Source organism: Ailuropoda melanoleuca, chromosome 5, assembly GCF_002007445.2.
Source record: "Ailuropoda melanoleuca isolate Jingjing chromosome 5, ASM200744v2, whole genome shotgun sequence".
NCBI lineage: Eukaryota > Metazoa > Chordata > Mammalia > Carnivora > Ursidae > Ailuropoda > Ailuropoda melanoleuca.
Genome location: NC_048222.1, coordinates 38,498,558 through 38,523,366, shown reverse-complemented (window position 1 = coordinate 38,523,366; position 24,809 = coordinate 38,498,558). Strand labels below are relative to the sequence as shown.

The 24,809-nt window shown below is 51.2% G+C and overlaps 1 protein-coding gene and 1 long non-coding RNA gene across 4 annotated transcripts in view; one reads left to right on the top strand and one right to left on the bottom strand.

The window, feature by feature from the left end:
• Positions 1-2,132: 2,132 nt before the first annotated feature.
• Positions 2,133-13,716, bottom strand: LOC117802340. Of its 2 annotated transcripts, XR_004625554.1 has the most exons (4): positions 13,582-13,716; positions 10,937-11,039; positions 8,089-8,260; positions 2,133-2,194 (listed from the first exon to the last, which is right to left on the bottom strand). It is a non-coding gene; the product is annotated as an uncharacterized LOC117802340 (long non-coding RNA). The 2 variants fall into 2 exon arrangements; XR_004625555.1 differs by lacking the exons at positions 10,937-11,039; positions 13,582-13,716 and adding an exon at positions 9,379-9,669.
• LOC105240315 overlaps positions 9,606-24,809 on the top strand; it is a 53,820-nt gene continuing 38,616 nt past the window's right edge. Inside the window, exons 1-2 of one of the 2 annotated variants that reach the window (XM_034660752.1) lie at positions 9,606-9,723; positions 15,698-15,798. In XM_034660752.1, the coding sequence (XP_034516643.1) occupies positions 9,637-9,723; positions 15,698-15,798 (188 nt within the window). In that variant the 5' untranslated portion in view covers positions 9,606-9,636. Of the gene's footprint in view, positions 9,724-13,939; positions 14,101-15,697; positions 15,799-24,809 lie in introns of those variants that run through there. The other variant, XM_034660751.1, reaches the window with a different exon arrangement.

Below are 24,809 nucleotides of genomic sequence, written 5' to 3'. Positions count from 1 at the left end.
TGTGTGGACGCGGGCTCTCTGGGCCAGCAATGGGGACCCCGGTCCCCACTCCCACACAGACACAGCCTGACCCACCAACAGCTTCCTTTGGCCTCATACTGAGATCAAAAGGCACAACAAGGTGTGCGTACCGTACTTTAGAGTTTGCAAGAGGCCTGGGCATTGCTGTGCCTGCTGGCTGTTCCCCCATCCACAGTGAGGGGCGACGGGCTGAGTCCCTGGGGGCACGGCTCTTCTCTGGCTCTCACTGAGTTTCCTGTGACTCACCACTGGGAACACTGCTGGTGAGGATAGTCTCCTCCCCAATGATATACAAATATATTCTCCTCTCCGGATAAATAAACAAAAATCGATTTCATATACCCACAATAACCAGTTGGAAGACAAAAGCCAACAAAAACATAATTTACCTCTGAATGATTCTCCATGAGAATGGTGTGGAACTTTCATGAAGAAAGCCACAAAACTTTATTAGTTTTGTGTAAGACAATTTTCAAAGAAGTGGAGAACACAACTGGCTTTTGGTTGGGGAAAAAGGAACAATGAAAAGACATTTGTTTTTCCTGAATTAATATGTGGATCTGGCAAAAACAAACATAATAAAAATCTCAATGGAAACTTTTGGTAATTTGACAAGACAACTCTAAAGTGAATCTGAAAGAATAACAAACTAAAAATAGCTCAAGTTTTTTAAGAACAAGAGACGTGGCTTGCTTTAACAATATTAAATTATATTTTAAAGGTACAGCTACCGTGCAGCATGGTACCAGCTCCAGAAACAGCGGGCGTCAAGAGCACGTAACTGGTAAGGATAAAACCAACTTTATTATGGGCACAGGAGCAACGTGAGATCAAAGGAAGCATTACAAATCACTAGGAAAGACTTGAATTAACAACTGGTGTTGAGAAAATTGACTACTTGGGAGATAGTCCTTTTAGATCCCTTTAGGAAATTTCAGATAATTACAGCATGAAAACAAAAGAAACCCCAGGACGAGGGAAGAAAACATGAGGGAACATTTAACTGAGAGTAGAGAACACCTATTTAAGCTCAAAAACAATCGAAGAAATGACAAAAGCAATTGCCTACCCCAAACCTCCAAATATGCATTGAAAAAGAAACCGCAAAATTAAAAAAGGAAACGACAAATTGAGAAAAATATTTGCAACAGATATGGCAAAAGGCTAATGGCCTTAATGTATAAAGAGCTTTTACAAAGCCTTAAAAAAAAAAAAAAGTGCTAACATCCCAGTAGAAAAATTGGCAAAGAACATTCACAAAAGAAGACACACAAGTGGCGAATGCAGGAAAAAATGTTTCATTTTACTATTTGCTGAAGAAATGCAAAATAAAATAAGATTCTGTTTTCACCTGTCCGACCGTCGGGGTTGATGCTGCTGGTGTTGATGGCCGCAGAAAGGTTCGTGACCACGTGACGAAGTTGGGAAATAAACTGGCACTACCTTTCCGGAAGGATTTCAACCGTTTTCGTAGCTTTGACCCAACAGTTCTCCTAGGAATCCACTGGAAGAAAACCCTGGAGACGGTATTAGAATATTCATCACAACATTATTTATCAGACCTGAATATTAGAAGTAACGAAGACATATGACAACAAAGGGTTGACAAAATAGGGTGGATTGATGTTGCAGAACACATATTTGAAAGCAAATATCAAACAATATTTAAGGGGCGCCTGGGTGGCTCAGTTGGTTGAGCATCTGACTTTGGCTCAGGGTATGATCCCAGCGGGAGTCTGCTTGTCCCTCTTCCTCTGCCCTTCCCCCCGCTCGTGCGTGCTCTCTCTCTCAAATAAAATCTTTAAAAAATATTTAAAAATACAGGAATACGCTTACCATGGAATGTTAAATATTAAAAATGAAGCTCTGTGTGTGTGTGTGTGTGTGTGTGTGTGTGTGTGTGTGTATACAGCAACTCAGTTTTCTACTCCTCTGTATGCGGTGTGGAGAAGAGGCAGAGTTGACCTGGTCTGTTACTTGATGTCTCAGTCCTCCCACCTGTAAAATGGGATCATAATGCTTGCCCCCCCCCCCCACCGCTCAGGGCCCTAGGAGGATGAATGAGGTATCCCACGTAAACCTGGTGTCAGTTCTAATTCTTCAACGCACCTGTAGTTTCTCTCTCCAGGGAAGCAGAATTTCCCTAAGGGCAGGAATCCAGTGTGTCCTTCACCTGCAAGACAAGGAAGTGGGATAGTGCATATTAAGATCTAAAGGTACGCTTTAAAGTCCTGGGACCGGTGAGTTCCAGCCCTGACTCAACCTCACACTCCCTGTGTGACCTTAGGTAACTCACTATCCCTCTCTGGGCTTCAGCAGCTCGGGATCAGATGAGGGAATAGCCGTGGTCCCCGTGAAAGCTGTCGTGATGCCATTCTCCTTGCAGGGTTAAAAGTCACTGTCATCTCCTAGTCTGTCTGGGTCAAGGCTGGGCTCACAAGGCCCTCGAGCAGGGCTACTGCCCCCAGACGGACAGGTTCCCTGATGGACGCAAGGATGTGGACACGTGACGGCACGAGTTTCCATTTGCTTCATTCACGTCTGTGTTCTCAGTGCCTGGAACAGGGTCTGGCTCCTACTGCCTGCTCGACACCCACTGACTGAATGAAGAGTGAGCGTGGAGAGGATTGATGAGCAATCCTAAAAGCCAGGCTGGATGGCTGCCCTGAGATGGGTGTCCTCGGGGAGCTCCCCCGCTGGTCATGGAGCCATCAGGGAGGGAGGTGAAGGTAAAGGGGGTGCCGGTGAAGAGTACGGTTGCAGCTTGGTGGAGGCTGGGGCTTGCAGCTCCTGCTATGTGCACCCTGAACAGGTCAGGGGGTGGGAGGGGTGTCCCAGGACCCTGAACCTGGCTCTGAGCTGCATGTTTTATCTGTATTACATTCTTTGAGCGTCACTCAAATCCTGGGAGGACAGTATTATCACCCCCATTTTACATCCAAGGCAATGACGTTAAGGAGGGAGGAACATGTGCCCCAAGGTCACATAGCTTTTAAGTGGAGGAGCCAGGATTTGATTCCAGGGCTGTCTGATTCTCAAACCCTTGACCTTGACCCTATACTCTAAGCGTTTTTTTCCCTAAACTTCTTTCAGGAGAAAGGAAAGAGTCCGCTTTTGCTGCGTGGGCATCTTGGGAGGTATCCCGGCCCTGCCCCTAAATCACCTCTCGATATGAGTGTTGTGCTGGGAATGGGCCGTCGGCTGGTGATGGATCCCCGCCGTCCATCACGCCCCCGCAGCGCTCTGACACGCAGTGCCGGAGTGTAATCAGAGTGATGTGTCCTGATCTATGGGGGACGTACATCATCCCAGGGCTGGTACCTTGACATAGTACCTTAGCTTGCTGTCAGCCGGACGGCTCCTTAATGTATTTCCGTAATATATCACCCACCGAAGGTGGCCAAGGAGGCCTGCGGACGCCAGTCAGGTAGAGCCCTTTCCATGAGTCTCCCTGAGTTAGTTCTTAGTCTCTTAAAATTCATGTGTGTTTGTGAAATTTGTGTGAGCCCAGAGAGAGCGGAAAAGAAGGGGGCAGAAGCAGAGAGAAGCTGGAAGGTGAGAACAGAGATGGGGAGGAGGGAGGATGGTACAAGCTGCAGAGGGCAATGGGGGAGGGAGAGAACAAAGGTGGGGGAAGGAGCGGGGAAGGGTGAGGGGTCCAGGGCTGGGGTGTCCAGGCTTAGAGAACAGGAGAGCCGGAAGGCCGTGCAGAGGTACCTGCTTTGCAGTGTGAAGAACATTTGTATTTGGTCTCCTGGGGGCCTCGATCCCCTGGGGACTGAATGGGCAGAGGGAGGAAGCATGGGTGCCTGCAAGACATGGGTCCAGCCCTGGAAACTTCTGCTCCCTTCACAGAGCCCTAAGGGAGCTGTGTGGTCTGCCAGGACCTTTTGCATTCTGCCTCCCTTGCTCCAGAAGTCACCTCGGTGGGAAGGATCCCCAACACTGCGTCTTAGACCCCAGAACCCCATGTCCACCTGCCCACTGGATACCTTTACTCAGATAGCCCAACGGCACCGCACACTCAGAGGGCCCCACACTGTGGTCATCTGTCCACATCTGGTCTCCCTCCCTTCTTACTGCAGCCAAAGGTCTTGCCAGCCTCCAGTGCCTGAGAGCTCATGGTCATGACCTCTCCACGCACCTTGCATTCAGTTCTGTCTATTCTTTGCTGTTTCTGGTGCCTTAATCCTAGCCTACATTAGCCAACTCTTGGGCCAGCCCTCCATCAAATATTTATTAAGAACATACTCTGCGCCCAACACCGTGCCAGTGAGACAGTTCATGGGGGTGCTCCGTCTCTCCCCTCGTCAAATCATCCCGCACATCACTACTCAATCGGCCTTCCTGAAGCACCCTTCTGTTGCATCACTTTTTCATCCCAAACATTTCAAAGAAAGGGCTCCCCACTGCCGACTGGATGTCTATGTGCCACCCTTACAGACGGTAAAGAGCTAAATGGGAGCGTGATTTGCAGGTCAGTGGGTCTGAGGGTCGAGGTCCAGCCTGGAGGGGTGTCGCCGGTGTTGTCCATGGCTCCTGTGTAGAGCCGAAGGAGAAGGAGGCATGAAGAACACGTAACTTTAGTATAAGGTCGGGCCCCCCAGTGCCTGTTCTCACTGTGCCATCACATTAAAATCTAGTCTAGAAAACACAGGGTGCCTGGGTGGCTCGGTTGGTTAAGCATCTGCCTTCAGCTCAGGTCATGATCCCTGGGTCCTGGGATCGAATCCCACATGGGGCTCCCTGCCCCTGATTCTCTCTCTGCCCCTCCCCTTCCTCTTTCTCATTCACTCTCCACTCAAATAAATAAATAAAATCTTAAAAAAAAAAAAAGAAAGTATAAATAGAACTGATTTCAGTCTCTACTGGATCTCTTACAGGGCATTAAAGGAGATCCACGTTATGAGCCTCCTTAAAATCCATCGTCTCTCCTTCCATCCTCTTAGCCCTGTAGCGGTTCCATGGCCTCTGCCCATCTAAACACACTTCACGGTGTCCCACCAACACTTTTTTCAATATCAGGCTTTTCTGTGTCTCTCTCCTTCCTCTGCTCCTTCCCGCTGCCCCTTAATTTTGTAGAGCAACTTTATCGCCTTGGGTTTCTTACATTCTTTTCTCTTCATTTATTATTTGGGTTCTCTAAAAACACAGGAGAGTCTGGAAGCTGACCCAGCAAGCCTATGGGTTCCAACACCAGCTCTTGGAAAGGTTACCTTTACTGCATGGAACTGCTTTTGCCCCTTCATCAAAATCAATTGAGCATACTTGTGTGGGTGTGTTTCTGGGTTCTCTGACCTGTTCTATTGATCTGGCTGGCTATCCCTCTGCCATTACTATTCATTCTTGATTACAGTGACCACCTAAGCCTGAAATTTGAGTCCTCCCATTTTATTCTTCTTTTTAAAAATTGTCTTAGCTGTTTTCATTTTTTTTGTCTTTCCATATAAATTTTAGAATAATCTTGTTTACAAAAAAATCTTGCTGTGATTTCAATAGGAATTGTGTTAAATCTGTAATCAGTTTGGAAGAATTGACAATTTTACTATGGTGAGTCTTCCTATCCATGAATACAGCATGTTTCCCCATTTATTATCTTTGATTGCTTTCATCCACGTTGTATAGTTTCAGCATAAAACTCCTATTACATTTACCCTAAGTATCCCTTTTTTGGGGGAGCAATTGTAAGTGGTATCATATTTATAATTTTGGTGCTGTGTGTTCATTACTAGTATGTAGAAATATAATAGATTTTATATATTTTTCTTGAATCCTGTGATCAGTTCTAGGAGTTTTTGTTTGTTTGTTTGTTTTATAGATGCCTGGACATTTTCTATGTAGACAATCATGTTATCTGCACACAGAGGCAGTTTTATTTTTTTTCTTATCTGCCTGCTTTTTATTTCCTTTTTTTTTTGCTTTATTGCACTGGCACAACTTCCAGAGCTATGCTGAGTAAGAGTGGTGAGCAAAGATAACCTTGACAGTTTTCTGTTAGCTGAAGGTGTTTTGTAGATGCATTTCATCAAATTGAGGAAGTTACCTCTCTATTCTTATTTTTTGCTTTTGTTGAATTTCATCAAATGCTTTTCCTGTATCAATTAATATGATCACAAAATTTTTCTTATTAATCTGCTAATGAGGTTGATTACATTGATTCATTTTCAAATATGGAACCAGTGTACATCTCTGGAATAAACTGCATTTGGTCATGGTGTATAATTCCTTTTATATACTGCTGAACTCTATTTACTAATATTTTGTTTAGGATTTTTATATCTATATTCACAAGGGATAATTGTATCTTTGTCTATTTTGGTAATTGGGTACTACTAGTGTCATAAAAGATTTGGGGAGTGTTCCTTCCTCTTCCATTTTTCTGGAAGGAATTGTGTAGAATTTGTGTCAATTCTTCTTTAAACATTTGGTAGAATTCTCCTGTAAACAGATCTGTGTGTGGAGATTTCTTTTTCGGGGACTTTTTTTTAAATCATGAATTCAGTTTTCTCAAATAATTACAGATTATTAGAAATAGATCAAATGATCTATTTCATATGAAGTGAATTATGGTGGTTTGAATTTTTAAGAGAGGTAGTCCATTTCATCTAAGTTGTCAAATTTACGTGTGCAGACTTATAGAGTTCCTTACTATGCTTTCGATGTCTTCAGGGTCTGTAGTGATAGTCCCTGTTTCATTTCTGATATTGGTAATTTGTGTTTTTTTCTCTTTTTCTTCTTTGTAAGTTTTTCTAGAAATTCGTCAATTCTATTGATCTTTTTAAAGAACCAGCTCATTTTCTCTCCTTTTCTGTTTTCATTTTCATCACTTTTCCTCTTATCTTTGTTATTTCCTTCATTCCACTTGCTTTGGGTTTGTTTTACTCTTCTCTTTTGAGGTTCTGAGGTGGGAGCTTAGATTAGTGATTTGAGATTTTTCCTCTTTTCTGATGTGTGCACTTAGTGCCACAAATTTCCCCTTCAGCATGGCTTTAGCTGTGTTCCACCAATTGTGATGTATTATATTTTCATTTTCATTCAGTTCCATGTGTTTTTAAGTTTCCCTTGAGACTTCCGCTTTGACTGATGGGTTATCAAAAGTGTGTTATTTAGTTTAGAGTGTTTGGAGATTTTTCTGTTATCTTTCTGTTACTAATTTCTATTGTGGTTGGAGAACACACACTGTATGATTTCACTTGTTTTAGATTTGAGGGTTGTTCTGTAGCCTAGCCTAGCATCTATCCTGGTATACGTTCTGTGGGCACTTGAAAATAATGTTGGGTGGAATATTCTATAAAAGTTGATGAGAACCTGATGGGTGATGGTGTTGAGTTCTTTTATATCCTTGCTCGTTTTCTGTCTAGTTGTGTATCAATTGTCGAGGGAGGGGTATTTAAGTCTCTAATTATAATTGTGGAGATGACTATTGCTCCTTTTAGTTCTAGCAGCTTTTGCATCATTGTTGTCTGATGAATTGACATTTAGGTTTTCTAGGTCTTCTTGGTGGACCGAGTCTTCTATCATTATATAATGTCCCTCTCCATCTCTGGTAATTTTCTTTATTCTGAAGGCTACTTTAACTGATTATTGATAGAGCCGCTCTAGCTTTCCTTTGATTAGTGTTTGCATGATATACCTTTTTCCTTTCTTTTGCTTTTAACCTGCCTATGTCCCATTTGAAGTGAATGTGTTGTGGCAGCATTTAGTCAGATGATGCTTTTTAGTTCACTCTGCTAATCATTGTCCTTTAACTGATGCATATAGACCATTTATATTTAATTTAATTATTGATATGACAAAGTTTAAGTATATAGACCATTTATATTTAATTTAATTATTGATATGTCAAAGTTTAAGTTTGTAATTTTGTTTTTTGCTTTCTGTTTGTTGTCTCTGTTTTTTTTTTTTCTCTCTCTTCTCTTTTTACTGCCTTTCAGTGGGTTACTTGAACATTTTTTGGAAAGAAAAGTGAGCAGGCACTGGGGCTGAGGGACCCCCACCCGGCCTGGCCCTGGGCATAGGGGTTGTCAAACCAAACCCTGCGGAGCTCGACTCCCAGTATAAGCTTACCGAATAATGATTTGTTTCCTTGTCTGCTAGGTGAGTGGCAGACGGAATCCTGGGTCTTCTGAGGTTTCATGTCAGCTGTCAGCTCTTAGTCCCAGAGTGACTCCTTTGGTGGCATTTCACACACTGAGCAAGCTGGGCTGCAGAACTGGGTGATCTGGAAGAACTTCACATCCTGTTAGCAAAGGGCAAAAGTGGACTTCAGTCAGGAGGGACTTGACTCAAAGGCACAGTAGATAGGAGAATGCTTTTCCCTGAGTCCAGCAGAGGGGCAGTTAAGGAAGGTCTGTATTCTGGCTGAGGGGGCTTCAGATCCCCTGGGCGAGAAATTTAACTGTTGAGTTGATAAACATTGTGTTCCATTCCATCAGTGGGGACAAAACAGTACAGCTACTCATTTCTAAGACAAAGAATGGGAATTTGGAAGATCTGTGTCTGCTCTGTCACAGGTTAACAAGGGGGCAGAGCTGAGTCCCCTCTAAGTCATATGGGGAAGGATGGCAGTGAACTGCAATGGCCTTTTCTGGAACAAAAAAGGGCGAGGGTGGGGTTTCTTTAACCCTCGGGGCTTCCCAGGATCACAGATGTAGGAAACATTCAACAGTGTCAGTCCCATCCTAGAAATTGAGTTGAATCGTGCAGGAAACCTGGAACAAACCCAGCGTTTCTCCAGGAGGACAACGGGGCTCTCAGCAGAGCGTGGGGCCCCCTCTGTGAGCCGCTCCCCGCCCCTGGCAGAAGGACCCCCAGAGTGCTGGTGGGCGGGGCGGGGGCTTTCCCAGCCTGCTGCAGCAGGCTTCCTGGGCCGCCCTGCGCCTAGCTCAGGGATTAACTTCCCTCCTCCCACTCCCCTCACCCTCCCAACTCCTGGCCGCCCCCTTCCCTGCCTGCCGCACAGCTGTTTTGCCAACATTGCTGCCTGATTATCTTTCAAGAGGCTTCTTGGAGCAGATGTTCCGGCTCCTTCCTGCATCGAAAACAAACAGGCGCTCTGTTGTCATTTGCTCTCCTGGGGAAAATCCCTCTGCTGCTGCAGATTCTTCTTGAGAGGTTCAGGGACTTCTGTGAAGTCTCTCCCGGCTGCTCCTTGCCAGGAATTTGCCTTCAGATGGATGGCAGGGGCTTCTTAGGTCTTCCGAGGTGTGTGGCCACTTTCGGGCGTGGGCTGGGGGTACACTTGTAATAGAATCAGATTCAGACCTGGGGGAAGCCTGGGTGGTGGGGGGGTCGGGGCTCACTCCTGTCACCGCCTTCCCATCGTATTTAACCTTTTGAAAAATATAAACATCTCACCGACTTTGATTCTGAAAGATCCCCCAGCGGTTTGTCCCCAGTTGAAAATCTCTGTTTGTTTCCAGGAGCCTCACCAGCAAGGACATGTTGCTAGCTTGCTTTTTGAGGTTTGCGTTGTGAAAGCAATAGGTTTTCAGTTTCTGTTTTATGAATATGAAAGTTGAATGTGTCTTTCAAAAGGTGCCCATTTCATAACCTCGCCCTATTGAGAATCAGGGGTCGGGGTCCACCAGGCAGCTGCTGGGCTGAGTGGTCAGGATGCCCGGGAGATGCCAGGAAGTGGCTGCCTTTGCCGCCTGCTATGTGTGTGTAAGAAATTGCAGCCTCAGCACCTCACTGCTAGAGGTGAGGCCTGGGGCACCGGGGCGGGGGGGGGGCCCTCTAGCTCCTACACCAGTTGGTTGTAGCAGGTTAAGGGCTCTGGGAGGAGAGGGGAGAGACACCAGCTGGGACAAGCCTGAGGGAAGGAGTTGGGGCATCAGGGTGATTTCTCAGGGGTGGGGGAGGGATACTGACTCCGGAGGGAGGAAGGTGGGAAAAGGAAGACATCCTGGGACCTGGAGAGAAACCCCTGACCACCAGCATGTCCCCTTTCCTCAGCCAGAGGCCTCTGGGGGGGCTGCTACCAGAGAGGATAAAATCACATTGAAATTTGATCTGTTCCCAAACGTTCATTGATTTGGCTAACAGATCTTGCTGTCGCCATTCCGCTCCCCCACTTTGTCCTCAAGTGTCCTCCTCTGGCCCTCTCCGTTTCCCCCTCACTCCACTCTGGCTGGGCCCAGCATTGCCCAGAGGTGTGAGCCTTGCCACGTGGAACGGGGGGTGGGGGGGTTCCTCACCCTAGTTTGCAGACTCGGGATCCGATGGCCACCTGTCCTGATACCCCCTTGTCTCTCTGGCCTTTGGGACACCAGCCTCTCCTGATTCTGCCTGTTTCCCTGGCTACTCCTTCTCTGTCACCTTTGCTGGCTTCTCCTTCGTGATATGCACAGGTCCACGTTTCTCGGTGCGGGAGGCTCTGCTCTCTGTGCTGCCTGTAGCCCGGGGTTTCCCGCATGTTAGACAGCATGCAAACACTTGGGGGTGATTGCTATGCATGCGGGCTCCTGAGCCCCACCCCTAGAGATCTGTCTTGGTGGCCCCGGGGGCCCAGAAATTTGTATGTTCAGCAAGCCCCCGGAGGGGTTCCAAGGCTAGCAGTCCCCGGCCTGTGTTTGATGACGTTCTGCGTTGCACAACTGCATATAGGATTTTATCTGATCCCAAGACAGAGTGCAGTATTTATCTGCTGACAACTCCTCAATTGATATTTCCAGCTCAGACCCTCCTCAGAGCTCCTGGCCTGTACGTCCAAATCTACTTGACATCTCTATTTGGACATGACCCAGCCATCTGAACCTCACGATTCCCTGAAGGAAACTTGATTTTTCCTCCCAGAATATCTCTTCCTAGCTTCATCTCAGGAAAGAGAAGCCAAACCCCAGCAGCTCCTTCAGATCCCCCTTTCTGCCCACCCCAGGTCCAAAACACCCGCAAATCCGGCATCCAGGCTTACCTTCAGAATGTTTCTCCAGTCGGCTGTCTCTCTCCCACTCTGGCGCCACTGTCCCTCTGCACCAGCTCACCCGCATCACGACCAGGATGGCCTCAGGAGATGCCTGCATGGTCCCCCTGTCTTAAGTCATTCCTTGACACCAGCCAAGGAGGAAGCATGAAACTCCCTTCAGAGGCTCTCATTGTACTTAGACTGAAATCCAGTCCCCCACCCCATGACATCGGCCCCTGCCTGTCTCTGTCTTGGCTTTCATGTCACCCTGGGCCTTGCATCCCGAACTCAGCTCATACTGAATGTTCAGTTCCCAGAACGGGCCGAACACTTTCCTGACTCTGGGCTTCCGTACATTCTGTTCCCCCTGCCTAGAATGTTTTTCCCTGGTTTCTCAAGTGTCTCTGGCTCCTCCTCATTTTTAGCTCTCAGTTTTCCTGACCTCCTTATTATTAATATTATTACTTTCACCCTGTTATTCTTCATTATGGCCACCTGCCCATTCTTTCATGGTATTTCATGGAAGCTCATAATTTATCATTATGTATTTATTAATGCTTACTTACATCTTTTTTTTTTTTTTGGTCCTTTCACCGGACAGTATGTTCTGTGAGAGAAGGGACCATGTCTGCTTTTTTATTACCTGGGACAGATTAGCACTTGATAAATATGTGTTGAACAGATGGAATGAACTCCGTATCATCTAGCTGTATAACGGGGCTATAGCCCTATTATTCTACTGCACTGTCTTCCGTTCAGACCTGCTTGAGTCTGTTCCACTGTTTTCATCTGGTGAACCCTGTTATGTCCTATTCTGGTCCTTTCTACCTTGTTCCAATCTGTTCTGACCTCATCTGTTCCATCCTGGTCGATTCTGTTCAAACCTGTCCTAGGTTAGTTCAACTGTTTTGTCTCCCTCCTCTTTTACTCTGTTCCATGTTGTTCCAGTCTATTCTTCTTCTTTTTTTCTTTTTCTTTCTACTTCTTTCTATCCATACCATACTATTCTTCTTGGTTCTATTCTATTGCATTCTGTTCGAGTACATTCCACTTGCTCTGTTCTGATTTATTCTCATTTTGCCCCATTTCATTTCATCTTGCCCCAGTGATTTCCTGAAGGTTTTGGAATATCTGCTTTGTGCCCAGTCTTTTGATAAGGATCTGTGAGATTATAGGAGAAGGAGATGCCATCCCAGACATGAGAGCCCCTCTAAAGGGTGAGGCAGTGGGAGGGAGGAAAGAGGTGGTTGTGCGGATCTAAGCTGAGCCGTGATGGAGACGATTTGGTGGAGAAGAGAGGACGACAACATGAGAGAAAGCAGGTGATAGGCCTCAGTGTTGGTGACACACTGAGAACACCAGCCAGAGGGAGCCTAGGGTTAGCACAGGCAGAGGGTAGTGAGGAAGGGGAGATAAAGGGGCAAAGGTAGGTTAGTTTCCTACTGGCTGGCTTGTTGCTTTGGTGATTTTAAACAAGGGTATTCCCTATGGTTTGAAGATGGCTGTTGGGATACCATCTGGCCTCATGACATCAGGAGAGACAATGTGGTCCAGTAGAATGAGAATCCTTGGGTAAGTTGCTTGGCCCCTCTGAGCCTCAGTTTTCATAGCTATAAAATGGGGATAATAACCCTGAATTTGAGTTTTGTGAGGAGAAACAGCTTAGCCTCCTTTGCTGAGGGTTGGACAAGCATTCAGCCCAGACCCTGACCCATCCTAGGATCTCGGTAAATGTGCACCGTCTCTCATCTCACCCCGTCTACTGAGGAGTCCCTTCTTATTTTATTAGGTTTGCTCGGAGCCTCAGTTTTCCCAACAACAAAATGGGGGCAAGGTGTTAGAGGGGTGCTGTCTGAGTTAATGTTCTTGCTTTGAGCCTGAAGAGACCAGACGCACCATCAGTGTTTGTTGATTGAATGGTTGATTGTAGCGTCCTTACAAGCACCATAATAACACTGAGCACAGGGCCGGGAATACACAAGGCACTTCCCAAATACCCCGGGACTTGAAGCAAATGTGAAAGAACCTGAAAAAGTGGCAGGTGGGTTACCCCTTTCCAGTGCACACCGGGCAGGCCGATGCTGGGGCTGAGCCGATGAAATTTACACCAGACTTCCAAATATATTCAGAATCAGGGAATTAGGAGACAACGGAGGAGGCTGCCAAAAAGAATTTATCTCGGAAGTGGAGCTTGGGGAATAGCACTAATATTTTCGGAAATTGAAACTCCAACCATGAAATTGCCTATCATTTATCATACATGGTCTCTCAAAGGGGAAACGGAAAAGCATTTAGTCTTATTGCTTTTTAAACACATGATTGCTGAGTGCAGTCATCCCGGCTGCGGTTTCAGAAGCTGATGGGTCTGACGGGGTCCTGCCAGCGCGTCCCTCCAGCGTCATGTGAGGCTGAGCTCTGCAGTCTATCCTGTGACCAGCGCCCTGGGCTGCACCCAGTCAAGGTCCCGCCCAGGCCCGGCCGGGGCCGCTGGGTGCCATGCGAATTCTGGCACGCGTAGGAAACACCAGATCGTCTCAGATCTTCCCCAGTCCCTTCTTAATGCCCAGCAGTCATCTCACTGTTAACGGCTTCAGTACTTTTTGTTTCAAAATTCCCTTTGGAAGGGTCCCACTGTGTCCTCCATTTCCACCTACCTGCTGATGATTGTCGCACTTCTCTCTCCCCCAGATCTGCTGCAGGGGTTTGGGCCTCTGTGTGCAGCTGGCTCCTGGGCCTCTTTGGGTGGCATGGCCACAGGTTCATGACAGGCAGTAGGCACCGTCTTCCCGCGCCCCTGGCCAGCCTCCTAGCCTCGCCTGCTTGGCGGAGGGCATCCTGTTGCCTCGATAGCTGGGATCAGCTCTGGAGCACAGACAGTCACTCACGGGTATCAGTGGTTTACAGGTGGCATTGTTCTGTCACGTGGCTCATCACAGCTAATGTCCCCACTAGGGGCAGGTCCTGACTAGCAGCCTTTGCATGGGGGGGGCACTATTTCTTTGGGCACTGCTATCTATTTGAGATGGTGAAGAGGGAGAGAGAAGATGGGGGAGGCACGGGCCAAAGCCCTCTACAGCCACCCTTCTGCTCCCAGTAACCTTGCAGGGAAGACAGGGGTGGCGAAATTTTGGTCACCGTTTACACATGGGGATCCGGAGGTGGCAAGAGCGTGTGTAAGTCATCCAAGGCCACAGCAGTGCTGACGTGAGATTCTGCCCCAGGGCTTCTGACGTCCAGCACTGCATTCCTTCTCCTTCACAGAGAAGGGCCCCGGGACAAAGGTGTACGCTGACGGAAGGTCAGAGGACATGAGCTCTTGCTCCTCTCCTGGGCTGCCAGCTGCTGCCTGCTGCCCCATACTTGGGTGGGCCCTGGAGAAATGGGGGTGAGCCTGAGGCAGCGTTTCCTGGGACTCCATGTCCCCCCCTGACCATTGCAGCCTTGCCCATGGCTTTGGACACCATCTCTGTGCTGTTGATGCTCAGACCCCCACTTCCACTGAGGGGACCTCGCCACTGAGCTGGGCAGCAGATTGCCAACTGCCTCCCGGATGCCTCCCCCAGAAGTCCTCCAGGCACCACCAAGCTGAACACGCTTGCTTTTTGGGAATTCTAAGTCCCAATTCTTGCTTGCTTTTTGGGAATTCTAAGTTCCAATTCTTGGAAATCTTCACATCTAGACCTCATTAACTTCATTCCCACCCGAAAGGCTTTTTTGAGTGAGGTTTTATTGATTTTTCTCTCACATTTCTTCAAGACTCACAGCCAGAAATGGTTATGTAATGAATATGTCTTTGTACGCCGTCCATAGCCTGCTTTGTCCTTTATGCTATTATCGCCTCTTGTAAGAATCTCTCACACAAATGCCCGCTACAAGCCGGTCCTGGCCGGCGCTGGGGGTGGGTGGACTTGAAATCTCTTGCCATAGTAACTTTTTCCATTTATTAAACATCAAGCCTCAAAAGTTTCCCTTTATGTCTTGGTTACCAAGCAGCTCAGAACGTACTGAAATGCTCAATCCTAGTCATTTTACTAGCCCACACTGTAATATATATTCTCGTTCTCTTCTTACATCTTCTGTATTGTGGTAAGATATACACAATGTAAAACTTGCCATTTTAACCATTTTCAAGCGTTCGGTTCAGGGGTGTTCAGTACATTCAAACTGTGCAACCCGCGGCACCCCCACCTCTAGAATTCTTCTCATCTTCCTCCACTGAAACTCGGTCCCCATTAGACACTAGCTCCCCATCTTGCCCACCCCCGGCCCTCGGCTACAGCCGTTCTCCTTTCTATCTTGATGAGCTGGACTAGTCTAGGCACCCCCTATGAGCGAAACCAGACACTATTCGCTCTTTTGTGGCCGACTTGTTTCGCTTAGCATAATGTCCTCAAGGTTCTTCTGTGTTGTAGCCTGTGTCAGAATTGCCTTCCTTTTTAAGGTTGAATGGTGTTCCCCTGGATGTGTACCCCACATTTTGTTTATCCGTCGTGTTTGTCGGTGGCTTCTATTTTTTTTTGGCTGTTGTGAACTCCGCTGTTAAGGACACGGGTGTACAATGATCTGTTCAAGTCCCAGTTCCAATGCTTTCGTGTAGATGTCTGCACGTGAATTTTCATTTCGTATTTTAACAGCTTTATTGGCTCTATGCCTGTTAATATGAGAAGCAGAGACACTTAACCTGTTTTGACCAGCACTGTATGTCTGTCCTAGATCTAGGTCCTTCACCCACGCTGTATCTTTTGATTTATTGTAATCTCTCTTTTACAGCTGAGAAGTTGCTGCTTTTTGGAAGAAGGAGGTGTAATGGTTATCACGCAGCTATTAAGTAACGAATTGAGCTGCCTCTGCATTCCTCAGCCCACAGCGATGTGAGTCCCTCCACCCCCGATTCGATGGAAACGCTTTGGCAAGGTCATCGGGGACCCTCAGGCAGCCAAACCAGGGAAAGCCACACCTGCTGCTGCTACTGACCCCGTGACCATTAGTCCTTCCTGAACCTTCTTCTTTGGCGTCCTTCCTTCCTTGGGATACCACTCTGTCCTAGGCTCGCCTGATTTCTTTCCTTGGCTGTCTCTTTGTGGGGTCCTTTTTTTCCACTGACCTTCAAAGACAGGCATGTCTTTGGCTGTCTCCAAAGACAGGAATGTCTCCATGGCTCTGTCCTGGAGCTGCTTTCCGGGTGCCTCCCTGATCTGCATGCCATTGTGTTCACTGCCTCTTCTGTCCTGGGTCCCACCCTGAGCATCCCGCTCACACATCCAGCTGCCAGACCGGTGCCTTTCTCCCTGGAATGCTCCACAGTGAACTTAAACTCAACACGCTCACCGTGGAGTTCATTGCCGCTCGCCCCACCCACTGCCCCATCTACCCAGATGCCCGAGCCGCCCACCAATGAACTGGATTTCAGTTTATCTTCCTGCCTCGCTAATCTCTCCTCCTTGGTATTTCTAAGGCTGGTCTTTCTTTAGTCTTCCTTCCAAGATCAGGCCTCATCTTCCCTTGCCTGGAGTACCCGAGCTGGCTGGGGACAGGTCTTCCCCTCTGGTCTTGCCCTATTCCGATTCATCTTCCCCAGCTGTGGGATGGGCTTAGCTCACACGCCGAGCCGGCCGGGCCACTGCTGTACTCACAGCCATCCGGGAGGCTCCCTGGTACTGACAGGATAAAGTCTGAGCTCTCAGGTTGGCATTTACACCTCCAGAGCCCGGCCCTTTGCTCCGCTCCAGCCGGACTCCTCCCTGTGTGGTCCACACTTCCCTCGATCGAGTGTGTGCTTGTACCTACCACGTGCTAGTGGTGAGGGGCGGGCGGTGGCCGGGCTGACAGCGGGGTGCCTGCCGCTGGGGGGCGGAGAGAGACAGTCACCAATTCGGGGTCACCCAGTCTGGTCAGTTACATGATGGGAAAGCATGGGTGATAAGGAGTGTTCCATGCCAGACGCTGGACATGTGCGGCCCCTTAGTCCTGGCAGTGAGTCTACACTCCTCCGTCTCTGCCATCTGGTGAACTCAGGCCTCCCTGGTTTCTCCCCTGGACCCCTCCCATGTCTTCCTAATCCGTCTCCTCTCTTGACCTCCAGCCCACCCCAGCCAATGTCACCAAGGCACCCTTTCTAAAACACAAATCTGAAGATGGCTACTGGAAATGGCCAAAGTCTTTGATCCAGCCCGAGGCCCTTCACAGTGAGGGTCTTTTCTTTGCCCCCGAGCTGCCCTTCCCTCCTGCTCTCGGCCACTAGCCACGCTCCACTGACGGTCAGTTCCCAGCCAGGGGCACGGGCGCGGGGCTCTAGCGGTGGGCACAGAATGCCCGGTGAGAGAGAGATGGAGACGGGCGCTGCAGACCCTTCCTGAGCACATTCTGCAGTGAAGGGGAGCAGGAAAACCAGGATGGGAGCCAGGGAGAGGTGTGGCGATGAATGGAGCTTGTTGCTCATCATAGGAGATCCTAGAGCGCGTGCACCTGCCCAGGGTGACCCGGGGGACAGGGAGAAGAAGGGGGTGCAGAAAGAGGAGACTCCCAGGTCTTGGAGCAGGTGAGAGAGGTGGGATCCAGGCCCCATGTGGAACAGGTGGCCTTGGGCAGAGCAATGGCCTCCATCCACGCCCTGGGAGGGAGGGAGCAGAGAGGGGGTGCAGGCACAGGAGGAGTGTTGGTTCCCCGATGGGAGGATGAGGGAGTTCTCTCTGATTGCTACTATCTTCTGAGCAAAGCCTGAGGCCCCTGAGGGTGGGGGTGGCGAGGAGTGTGTGGAGAGGAGAAAGGACAAGGCATCTGTTTGGAAGGATGGGGTCGTGCCTGCCAGACAGCTGCGCAGAGGCAATGCTCCTGTGAGATTTGAGGCCATGAATTTCGAGGAAAGCCAGTTCGCTTTTCCTGCAGCCCCGTCCCGCTGAAGCGTGCAGGCACCGTGTAGGTGCGTGCCTGGATGGCGCTGAACTTGGGCATGGCTTCTAAGTGTGGAGAAGGAAGGGAGGAGGTTTGTGAAAGGTGGACGTGGGGGCAGCAGACGGGCATTGATCCTGGGACAACGGTGGTTGGTGGCTGCAGGGCTCAGTGACGCAGAAGGAGTGTGATCTGGAAGGATAGCAGGGGGTAGGTGGTCCCAGCTGGGGGCTCCAGGTGGCTATTGTGTGGATGGTCAGGTCAGGGTGGGATGCCCGTGGCCCCCGGGTGGATCGGGTGGTCGGAACCAGCCAGGTGGAAGAACAGAGAAGCCCCCTGTTGGATGGATCTTCAAAATGGACATGAAGTTGCCCAGTGGGGGTGGAGAGGAAGCCAGCGGGCCAGGGGGCTTGTTAAGTCTGCTGTGAATGAAGGGTGTGACCCAGGGGGCAGTGGGTGGCCCTACCACAAGGATGGAGGTGAGAGGCAAAGTCACTCGGCATAGAATTCAGAGGAACTGGGGCTTTCGGGGGGGGGGCGTGCGGATCGGAGGGTGCCCACCTCACCTCCCAGCCCCAGATGATGTGGGATATGGAAAAGAACAGCCTCCCCTGGGGAGGGGACAGGGAAGTGGTGTGTGGGGGGACAGCCAAGTATCCGTTAGGGCAAGAAGTTCAGAAAAGATGTTGGGGAAATGGAATGTTTGGGATGACAGGCCCTGAATCCCCTGGATTCCTACGAAAAAATGCACCAGCCCCACGCCTCTCATGCCTCTGGTTCTTCAGCAGCAAAGTGGCGTCATGGTCACTTGCTAGTGAATGATGCGGATGCTTTGGGACAAAGGTGTGCGCCCAGCCCCAGGTCCGGTCAGGAGGCTCTCTGGTCTCACCTCGCCTGCTGCTGATGGCGGGGGGAGTGGGTGGGGGGAGGGGGGGTGAGCCCAGCCAGGCGAACCCACCAGGTGGCAGTGGGAGGTTGCTGGCCCTGCCAGCCTGGGGAGGCCCCGCCCTCCGCTCTGTCCAAGTTTTGCTGGTAAGAGACGCAGTGCATTTCGAGGGCGATTGAACATCGGCAGCGCTGTGTCTTGGCAGGTGCTCGCTGCACAGGTGCGTGGGTCATTGTGAGGCGCGGGGAGGTGTGCGGAGATGCGGCCCTGTGCTGGCCTGGGGGCAGGAGCGGAGGGCGCTGGCCAGAGGTGGGGCAGGGCAGGTGGTTTCACCGGGCATCGGGAAGAAACCTCAAGGCACCAGCCTACGTGGGAGGGAACATTTACATTCTTTAGACTAAATTAATTCGGACTCGGAGTCCCTAGGCTGCCAAAATGGGGAAATTCAACTTAGGGGCACTGGTTTCCATGGAGATGCCCATTGACCTCATCCTTGTAGTCCCTCCAGAGCCTGTTTTACTGGAAGCTTCGCCTAGCACTGTGATGCCTGGGGCCACCAAGGGCACCCTACACCACCTTTGCCTATCCATTTTGCAGAGGAGTGGGTGGAGACCCACAGAGGCCTAAGGCTGCTTAGCCCGTGCAGAATGGCTCGCCTTCCCACTACTTTCTTAGCTGGGGCCAAATCACTAGAGGACAGATCACGGGCCCACTTACAGTCAGGAAGGGTGGTTGGTGCTGTGGGCGGGGGGAAGGCGGTCCTGACACTGAGGAGGGACAAAGGGACTTTTTGGAGGAAGCAGGATCCGACCAGGACCTGGGAGGATGGGCTGGTCCTGGGAACAGTGAAAAGGGAAGGGCGCCCCTGGGGGAGGGAGCAGCAAGGACAAAGGCGTGGCAGTAGGATGAGACAGGATGTTTCCAGATCACCGAAGTGTCTAGCCTGGCTGCTTGTGTTGTAGCTGGACTTCGGTGACCCCCTTCCTTAGACCCTAAGCTGGTTGATTGGAGGGAAAACTGGTCCTCATCTGTCCCACCCAGGTGTGCCGTTGGGCTCCCTTAATCTCCTCATCAGCCCCAAGGGGCAGATGCTATTGGCTCCGTTGTGCAAATAAGGAAAATGAGGGTCAGCCAGAGGCCTTTGCATTCAGTCTAGTGCCTTCCACTGCTCACCTGGCTACGGACAAAGTGGAGAACCATGTTGTGCACCCCTAACTAAGCACCAAGAAGAGGGGAGAGGGTACCCTCTCATCCCAAGGGCAGCCCCCAGGAGACTTATGGTCATTTGTCCTGAGGGGCAGTGGGCAAAACTATGAAGGCAGAAGCCCGGCTGGGACCCCAGCTCACTGCCTGGACGGCCGTGGATGGATTCATTTCCTTTCTGTCTTCCATGCGCCTTGGCTGGCAGGAAGGACCTGGCTGGCCCCTCTCCACGCCCCTTCACCTCCATAAGCCTACGCGTAGTCTGTTCCCGCCAGCCTGTTTGAGGCTGAGAACTTGGTTCACTTCTGCCCCGTGACCCTCCCCAGCCATGGATTCGTGCTTCTTCAGTATGATCGAATCTTCTTCCGCATAAACATTTCAGGATCTGGGGAGTGTCTCAACCAAGGGGTTCACCCGTCGGCCCCAGCCCCATCCTTTAACCAACTTTTGGGTCTGAATTCCCCGCTTGAAAGCAAACATTCATCCAGCAGCACCCGCGATGGGCCCACTAGGTCTCTGAATAGTGGGAGCTGCCATTGACCAAGTGCCTCCTCCATGTAGACCCAGCAGGAACTGTATCCATATATTTGTACCCTTACACTCTCCCTGTCCAGATTGGAATTGTTTCTCCATTTCGCCCAGAGAGGTTAAGTGACTCATCGAAGCTCTCACAGCCTGCAAGAGGTAGAGCTGGGATTAGAATCCAGAACCCTATGACTCCAATGCCTTGGGCTCATGCTGTATGACCCATCACGGAGACCCGCATCCCTGGTTAGGCCACAGCATCCAGGGACATCCCGCATCTGTGCCCCTGCCCCCCGGGGCACCCCGGACGGCTTCTCCTCCACCAGCCTAAGGGCTCTCTAATCCTGAATCATAAATGCCCAGGGACCACGGCCCAGAAAGGACAGTCAGACCCACTGAGCAGTCTCTCCATGGTGTTCGTCGGCAGGGGGGGGGGCTCCCTCCCTGGCTCAGGCAGCCAGGCGTGCACCGCGGCCGTCTCCAAGCAGCAGTAGGATGAATACCTGACGGTGATTAGCTAAATCATAACATCGCTCATGCCATGCGTAAGTGATGAACCGACTGGCGCCAGGCCGCGCTGAGCGGCAGCGGGCCCCCCCCCCCCCACCGCTCACCCCCACCCCAGCCCGGAAAAGCCACCACAGTGCTGCCTCCCTGTGTTATCTGGCACATCAAGTCCTGCGACAATGAATATAGATTGACCTTATTATAGCAGCCGGCTGCTGATGCCAGGTGCAGCCAGGCATACTTTGCACAAATTAAAGGTGTCAGCATGTAATTTACGGTTCATGGCGAAAAAGGGTGGGGGGGAGGCACTGGGGCAGGTAGAAGGGAAGGTGGGCCGACTTCGGGGCTTGCACCAGGAGCCCACGCACTAATGATAGCAGGTGCCGCCGATGTGTCATTTCATTCCGGTTTGCGCATTTTTAGCTACTCCCTGCTCAAGGGGAGCAGCCCCCTCTCCTAAGCACCACCCCCCCACCCCTGCAAGCTCTGTGTGCGTGCGTGTGTGTTTTTCAGCTAAATTACTGGTTTTACCTGAAGAGCGTAAAGTAGGTGTGCTAATTTACGGCTCGGCAGATAAAGCCGCAGTGTGGGGCGCTGTCTGGGAAGCCTGCAATACAACATCATTTTACTAACACACCCGAGAGCAGCTTGACATCTCGAGTTGGGCCTGTGATTAAAGTGGTAGTCTTCCCCCCGCCTCCCTCTCCCTGCTCCAACACGGGGAACAGATTAAACTCGAAGCAATAGATCTCGGTTTTCTTGCCATACCACTGATATTCACAGTACACAGTTTGACACAAAGAGTAAGTTATACATCACAGACAACAGCCTCTGCTCTTTACCGTCCAGAATTAATTTTCCATTTGCTAAGCTTCCTGCTTCTCTGAGCCCATTTTCCTGCCGCCGAGCGGGGCTCCATTCTAGAAAAGGCAGGGGAGGAAAACCTCGGGTCAGGACTGGAAAAGGATGGCTAGCTTCGCCCCTGGGGTTTACAGATGAGGCCAGCAGGGCCCGAAGCGGGGAGGTGACTTCCTGCCGTCGTCCTGTGTGCTGGTGGCAGAGATGGGGCTGAAAGCCCGTCTTCCCATGGCTGTGTCAGGCACGTCCCCCCAAGCCCTGCAGAGTGGAGAAGGTGGGCGGGGTGTGGAGAAGCTGGGAGATCGCCAGGCTGCTTGAGTAGCTGGTTACTCTCTGCTTGCCTCCTACCCACTCCACAACCTGCAAAACTCTCTCTGCCCTTCTCTGCGCCCCCAGGAGGGGACCTCTAGGGGCTCCTGGTACCTCTGGCTGCTGCCTGGCCTTGGCCAATGGAAGGTACCAGAATGAGAAGGGAAGGTGGGAGGAGAAAGATGGGTCTTTTTGCCCTTTGCTTCTCCCTACCATGATGCTGTGGCTCTGGGAATGGCCACCTCCCTCTGTGACTACACTCTTGGGGGATGGCCCCACTTCCACAGCTCTAGCTCCTGGTGGGCTCTGGCAATGCCATCTGCCCCTGCCTCTCTTGGTGTGGGGTGCTAGCCCCGCCTGGCATCGCAGAGGCTCGGGACCCCTTTGGATCCCCTGACCTTATCCCCCTCTGTCAGCATTCCCTGCATTCCTGTCCCTCCCATTGAACCCATTGTGGGGCATTCTGTTTCCTGGGAATTCCGTTTCCTGCAGGACAGCCGCTGGTGTCATTTGAAAGGTTCTGGAGAACTCTGAGCAACACCTCTTCTTTGTGGAGGACCCACGCTTGCCTGAGTCCTCTGCCTGCAGGCACACACCAGGCGGCAGGTGTCCAAATCTCCCTTGGCAACCCAGGAAGTCAGGGGCCCTCCGGAAACCTTCTGGCATGAACCCAGCTGTCCCTTCAAGGCCTCTGATCTCCCCCTTCCACCAAGCCCTGTGGTAAGTGTTTGCATACTTCACCTTGGGGGAGTTCACAGGGGCCACGAACTTGGGACTCGCTGGCGCTAGGGCTGAGCACCTTTCTCGATGCTGCGTGGAGGTTCACCTCGCCAAACCTACACAGGACACACACGCAGACAAGTGTCTAAATGCCTTTTGGGAGCAGTAAGATGAGCGTGGCTGAAGAGGCAGGGCCAGGAGTGATGAGCACCGGAGGTGGCAGATGGGGTGGGTAAATCAGGGAGGGCCTCCCGGAGGAGGTAATAAGTACTGCAGACAAATGAGAATCTGGATGCAAGTGCATTGCCGGGAGCTTCCCAAGCACCCCTCTGTAGACAGGCTGTACCAGAACCACGGGGTTGGGCAGGAGTGAGGGAATACGGATCGAATATGGACCCCCAGCCTCACCTCTGGCTTACTGAATGAGAATCTCGAGGGGTGCAGCCCGAGAGCATCTGTTTTGTTTTCTTTGGAGGCAAATCGGATAAGCAGCCGGTCTTGGCAAGCACAGCCCCCCCCCCCAATTTTGCACAGGGAAACGTACAAAAGAGGTGTAGCCAGGCTTGGGGTCCCATGACAGCCAATTCCACAGCTAGAGTTTGCACCAGGGCTCCCAGCACGGTGCCCACCCCTCCACTCATCCAGGGGGCAGGGCAGAGACGCAGCCCCCCCAGACCCTGGTCTCACAGCACCCCCGCCTCCCCTGGCCGCTCTGCAGCCCTCCTTCAAGATGGCAAGTGGGGGGTGGATGAAGGTGGTGGCAAAGCGAGAGCGCTCCTGGAATAACATGACATTTAGAAATATGAATCAGCTGGCACTTTCTGTTTTCTCCTCTGCACCAATTCCCCCCCACCCCCACCCCCACCAGGCTCTCTCTCCAAGCTGCAGGAACAGCAGGCGTGGACATCCAGTCAGGGAGTGGAGCCCGCGGGTGGGGGGGCACCACTTGGAGGAGCCGATGAAGTCTGAGATGAGGGTACAGCCCCGGGCTCCAGGCCAAGCACTGCCCCTTCTTGCTGTGTGACTTTGGGCGAGGTGTGGCACTTCTCTGGGCCTCAGCACTAGGACACTCACCATCACTCCTGCCCTTATGAGGGATGAGCCTGCAAGTCTCGCTCTATCCCCAACCCCCTCTTCTGCCCTGCTGTCCTGGAACGCCACAGCTAGCCTTCGTTCCTTCGGTCTCTGAATGACCGGAGCCCAGGATGGGGCAGAAGGGAGGGTGCTGGGGGAGGGAGGATGCTGGAGATGGGGCAGCCAGGCAGGGGCAGAGAGTGAAAGGCCAGCGGCTGAGACAGGTGTCTTGGGTCCCAGCCTCCCCGTCTTTCACTCTGCCAACTCAGGAGCAACCATGCAGAGGTAGAGGGCACCCCCCCCAGCCCACCCCATCAGCTCCTGGCTCCGGGTGGACGTGTGGGTTGGGGACAGTGAGCAAACGGTACCCTCGTGGTCTCCGAAATGTGAAGGTGGGTGGGCACTCCTCGAGTCTGGCTGCGACGGCCCTGCAGGCAAGGGAGCCTGGGCTTCTGTTTCACCCACCCCGGCCCCTGCAGCGGCCCGTGGAGTGAGGCAGCTCTGCGTGTGTTTGCACCCTCCCCACTCCCAGGTCAGGCCTGACTCCCCATGTGTCCCCGCAGCCTGACACAGGGCTGCGCGCACAGCAGGTGCCCCAGGGACATGGGCTGCATAGAGTCCCTACACCCCCATGGGGCCGTCCCAGTCCGGGAAGGTGTAAGGCTTGGTCTCAAGAGGTGCGCCCTCAAGCCAGGCTCCTTCCTGGCCCCCTGCGACCACATCTGTGAAATGGCGGTGGTGGTCAGGCTCACGGGCGGAGGAGCCCTTTCTGCTCCTGCCGTCCATAGGTCCCTTGCTTTGGGAGGACAGCGGGCCGGAGTGCGGTGTTAGGGCCCAAGACAGCTGTGTCCCTTTCCCACCATGCCTGTAGTCGCTCACAGAAGGCGGGCACGCGTTACATGCTGGGTTAGT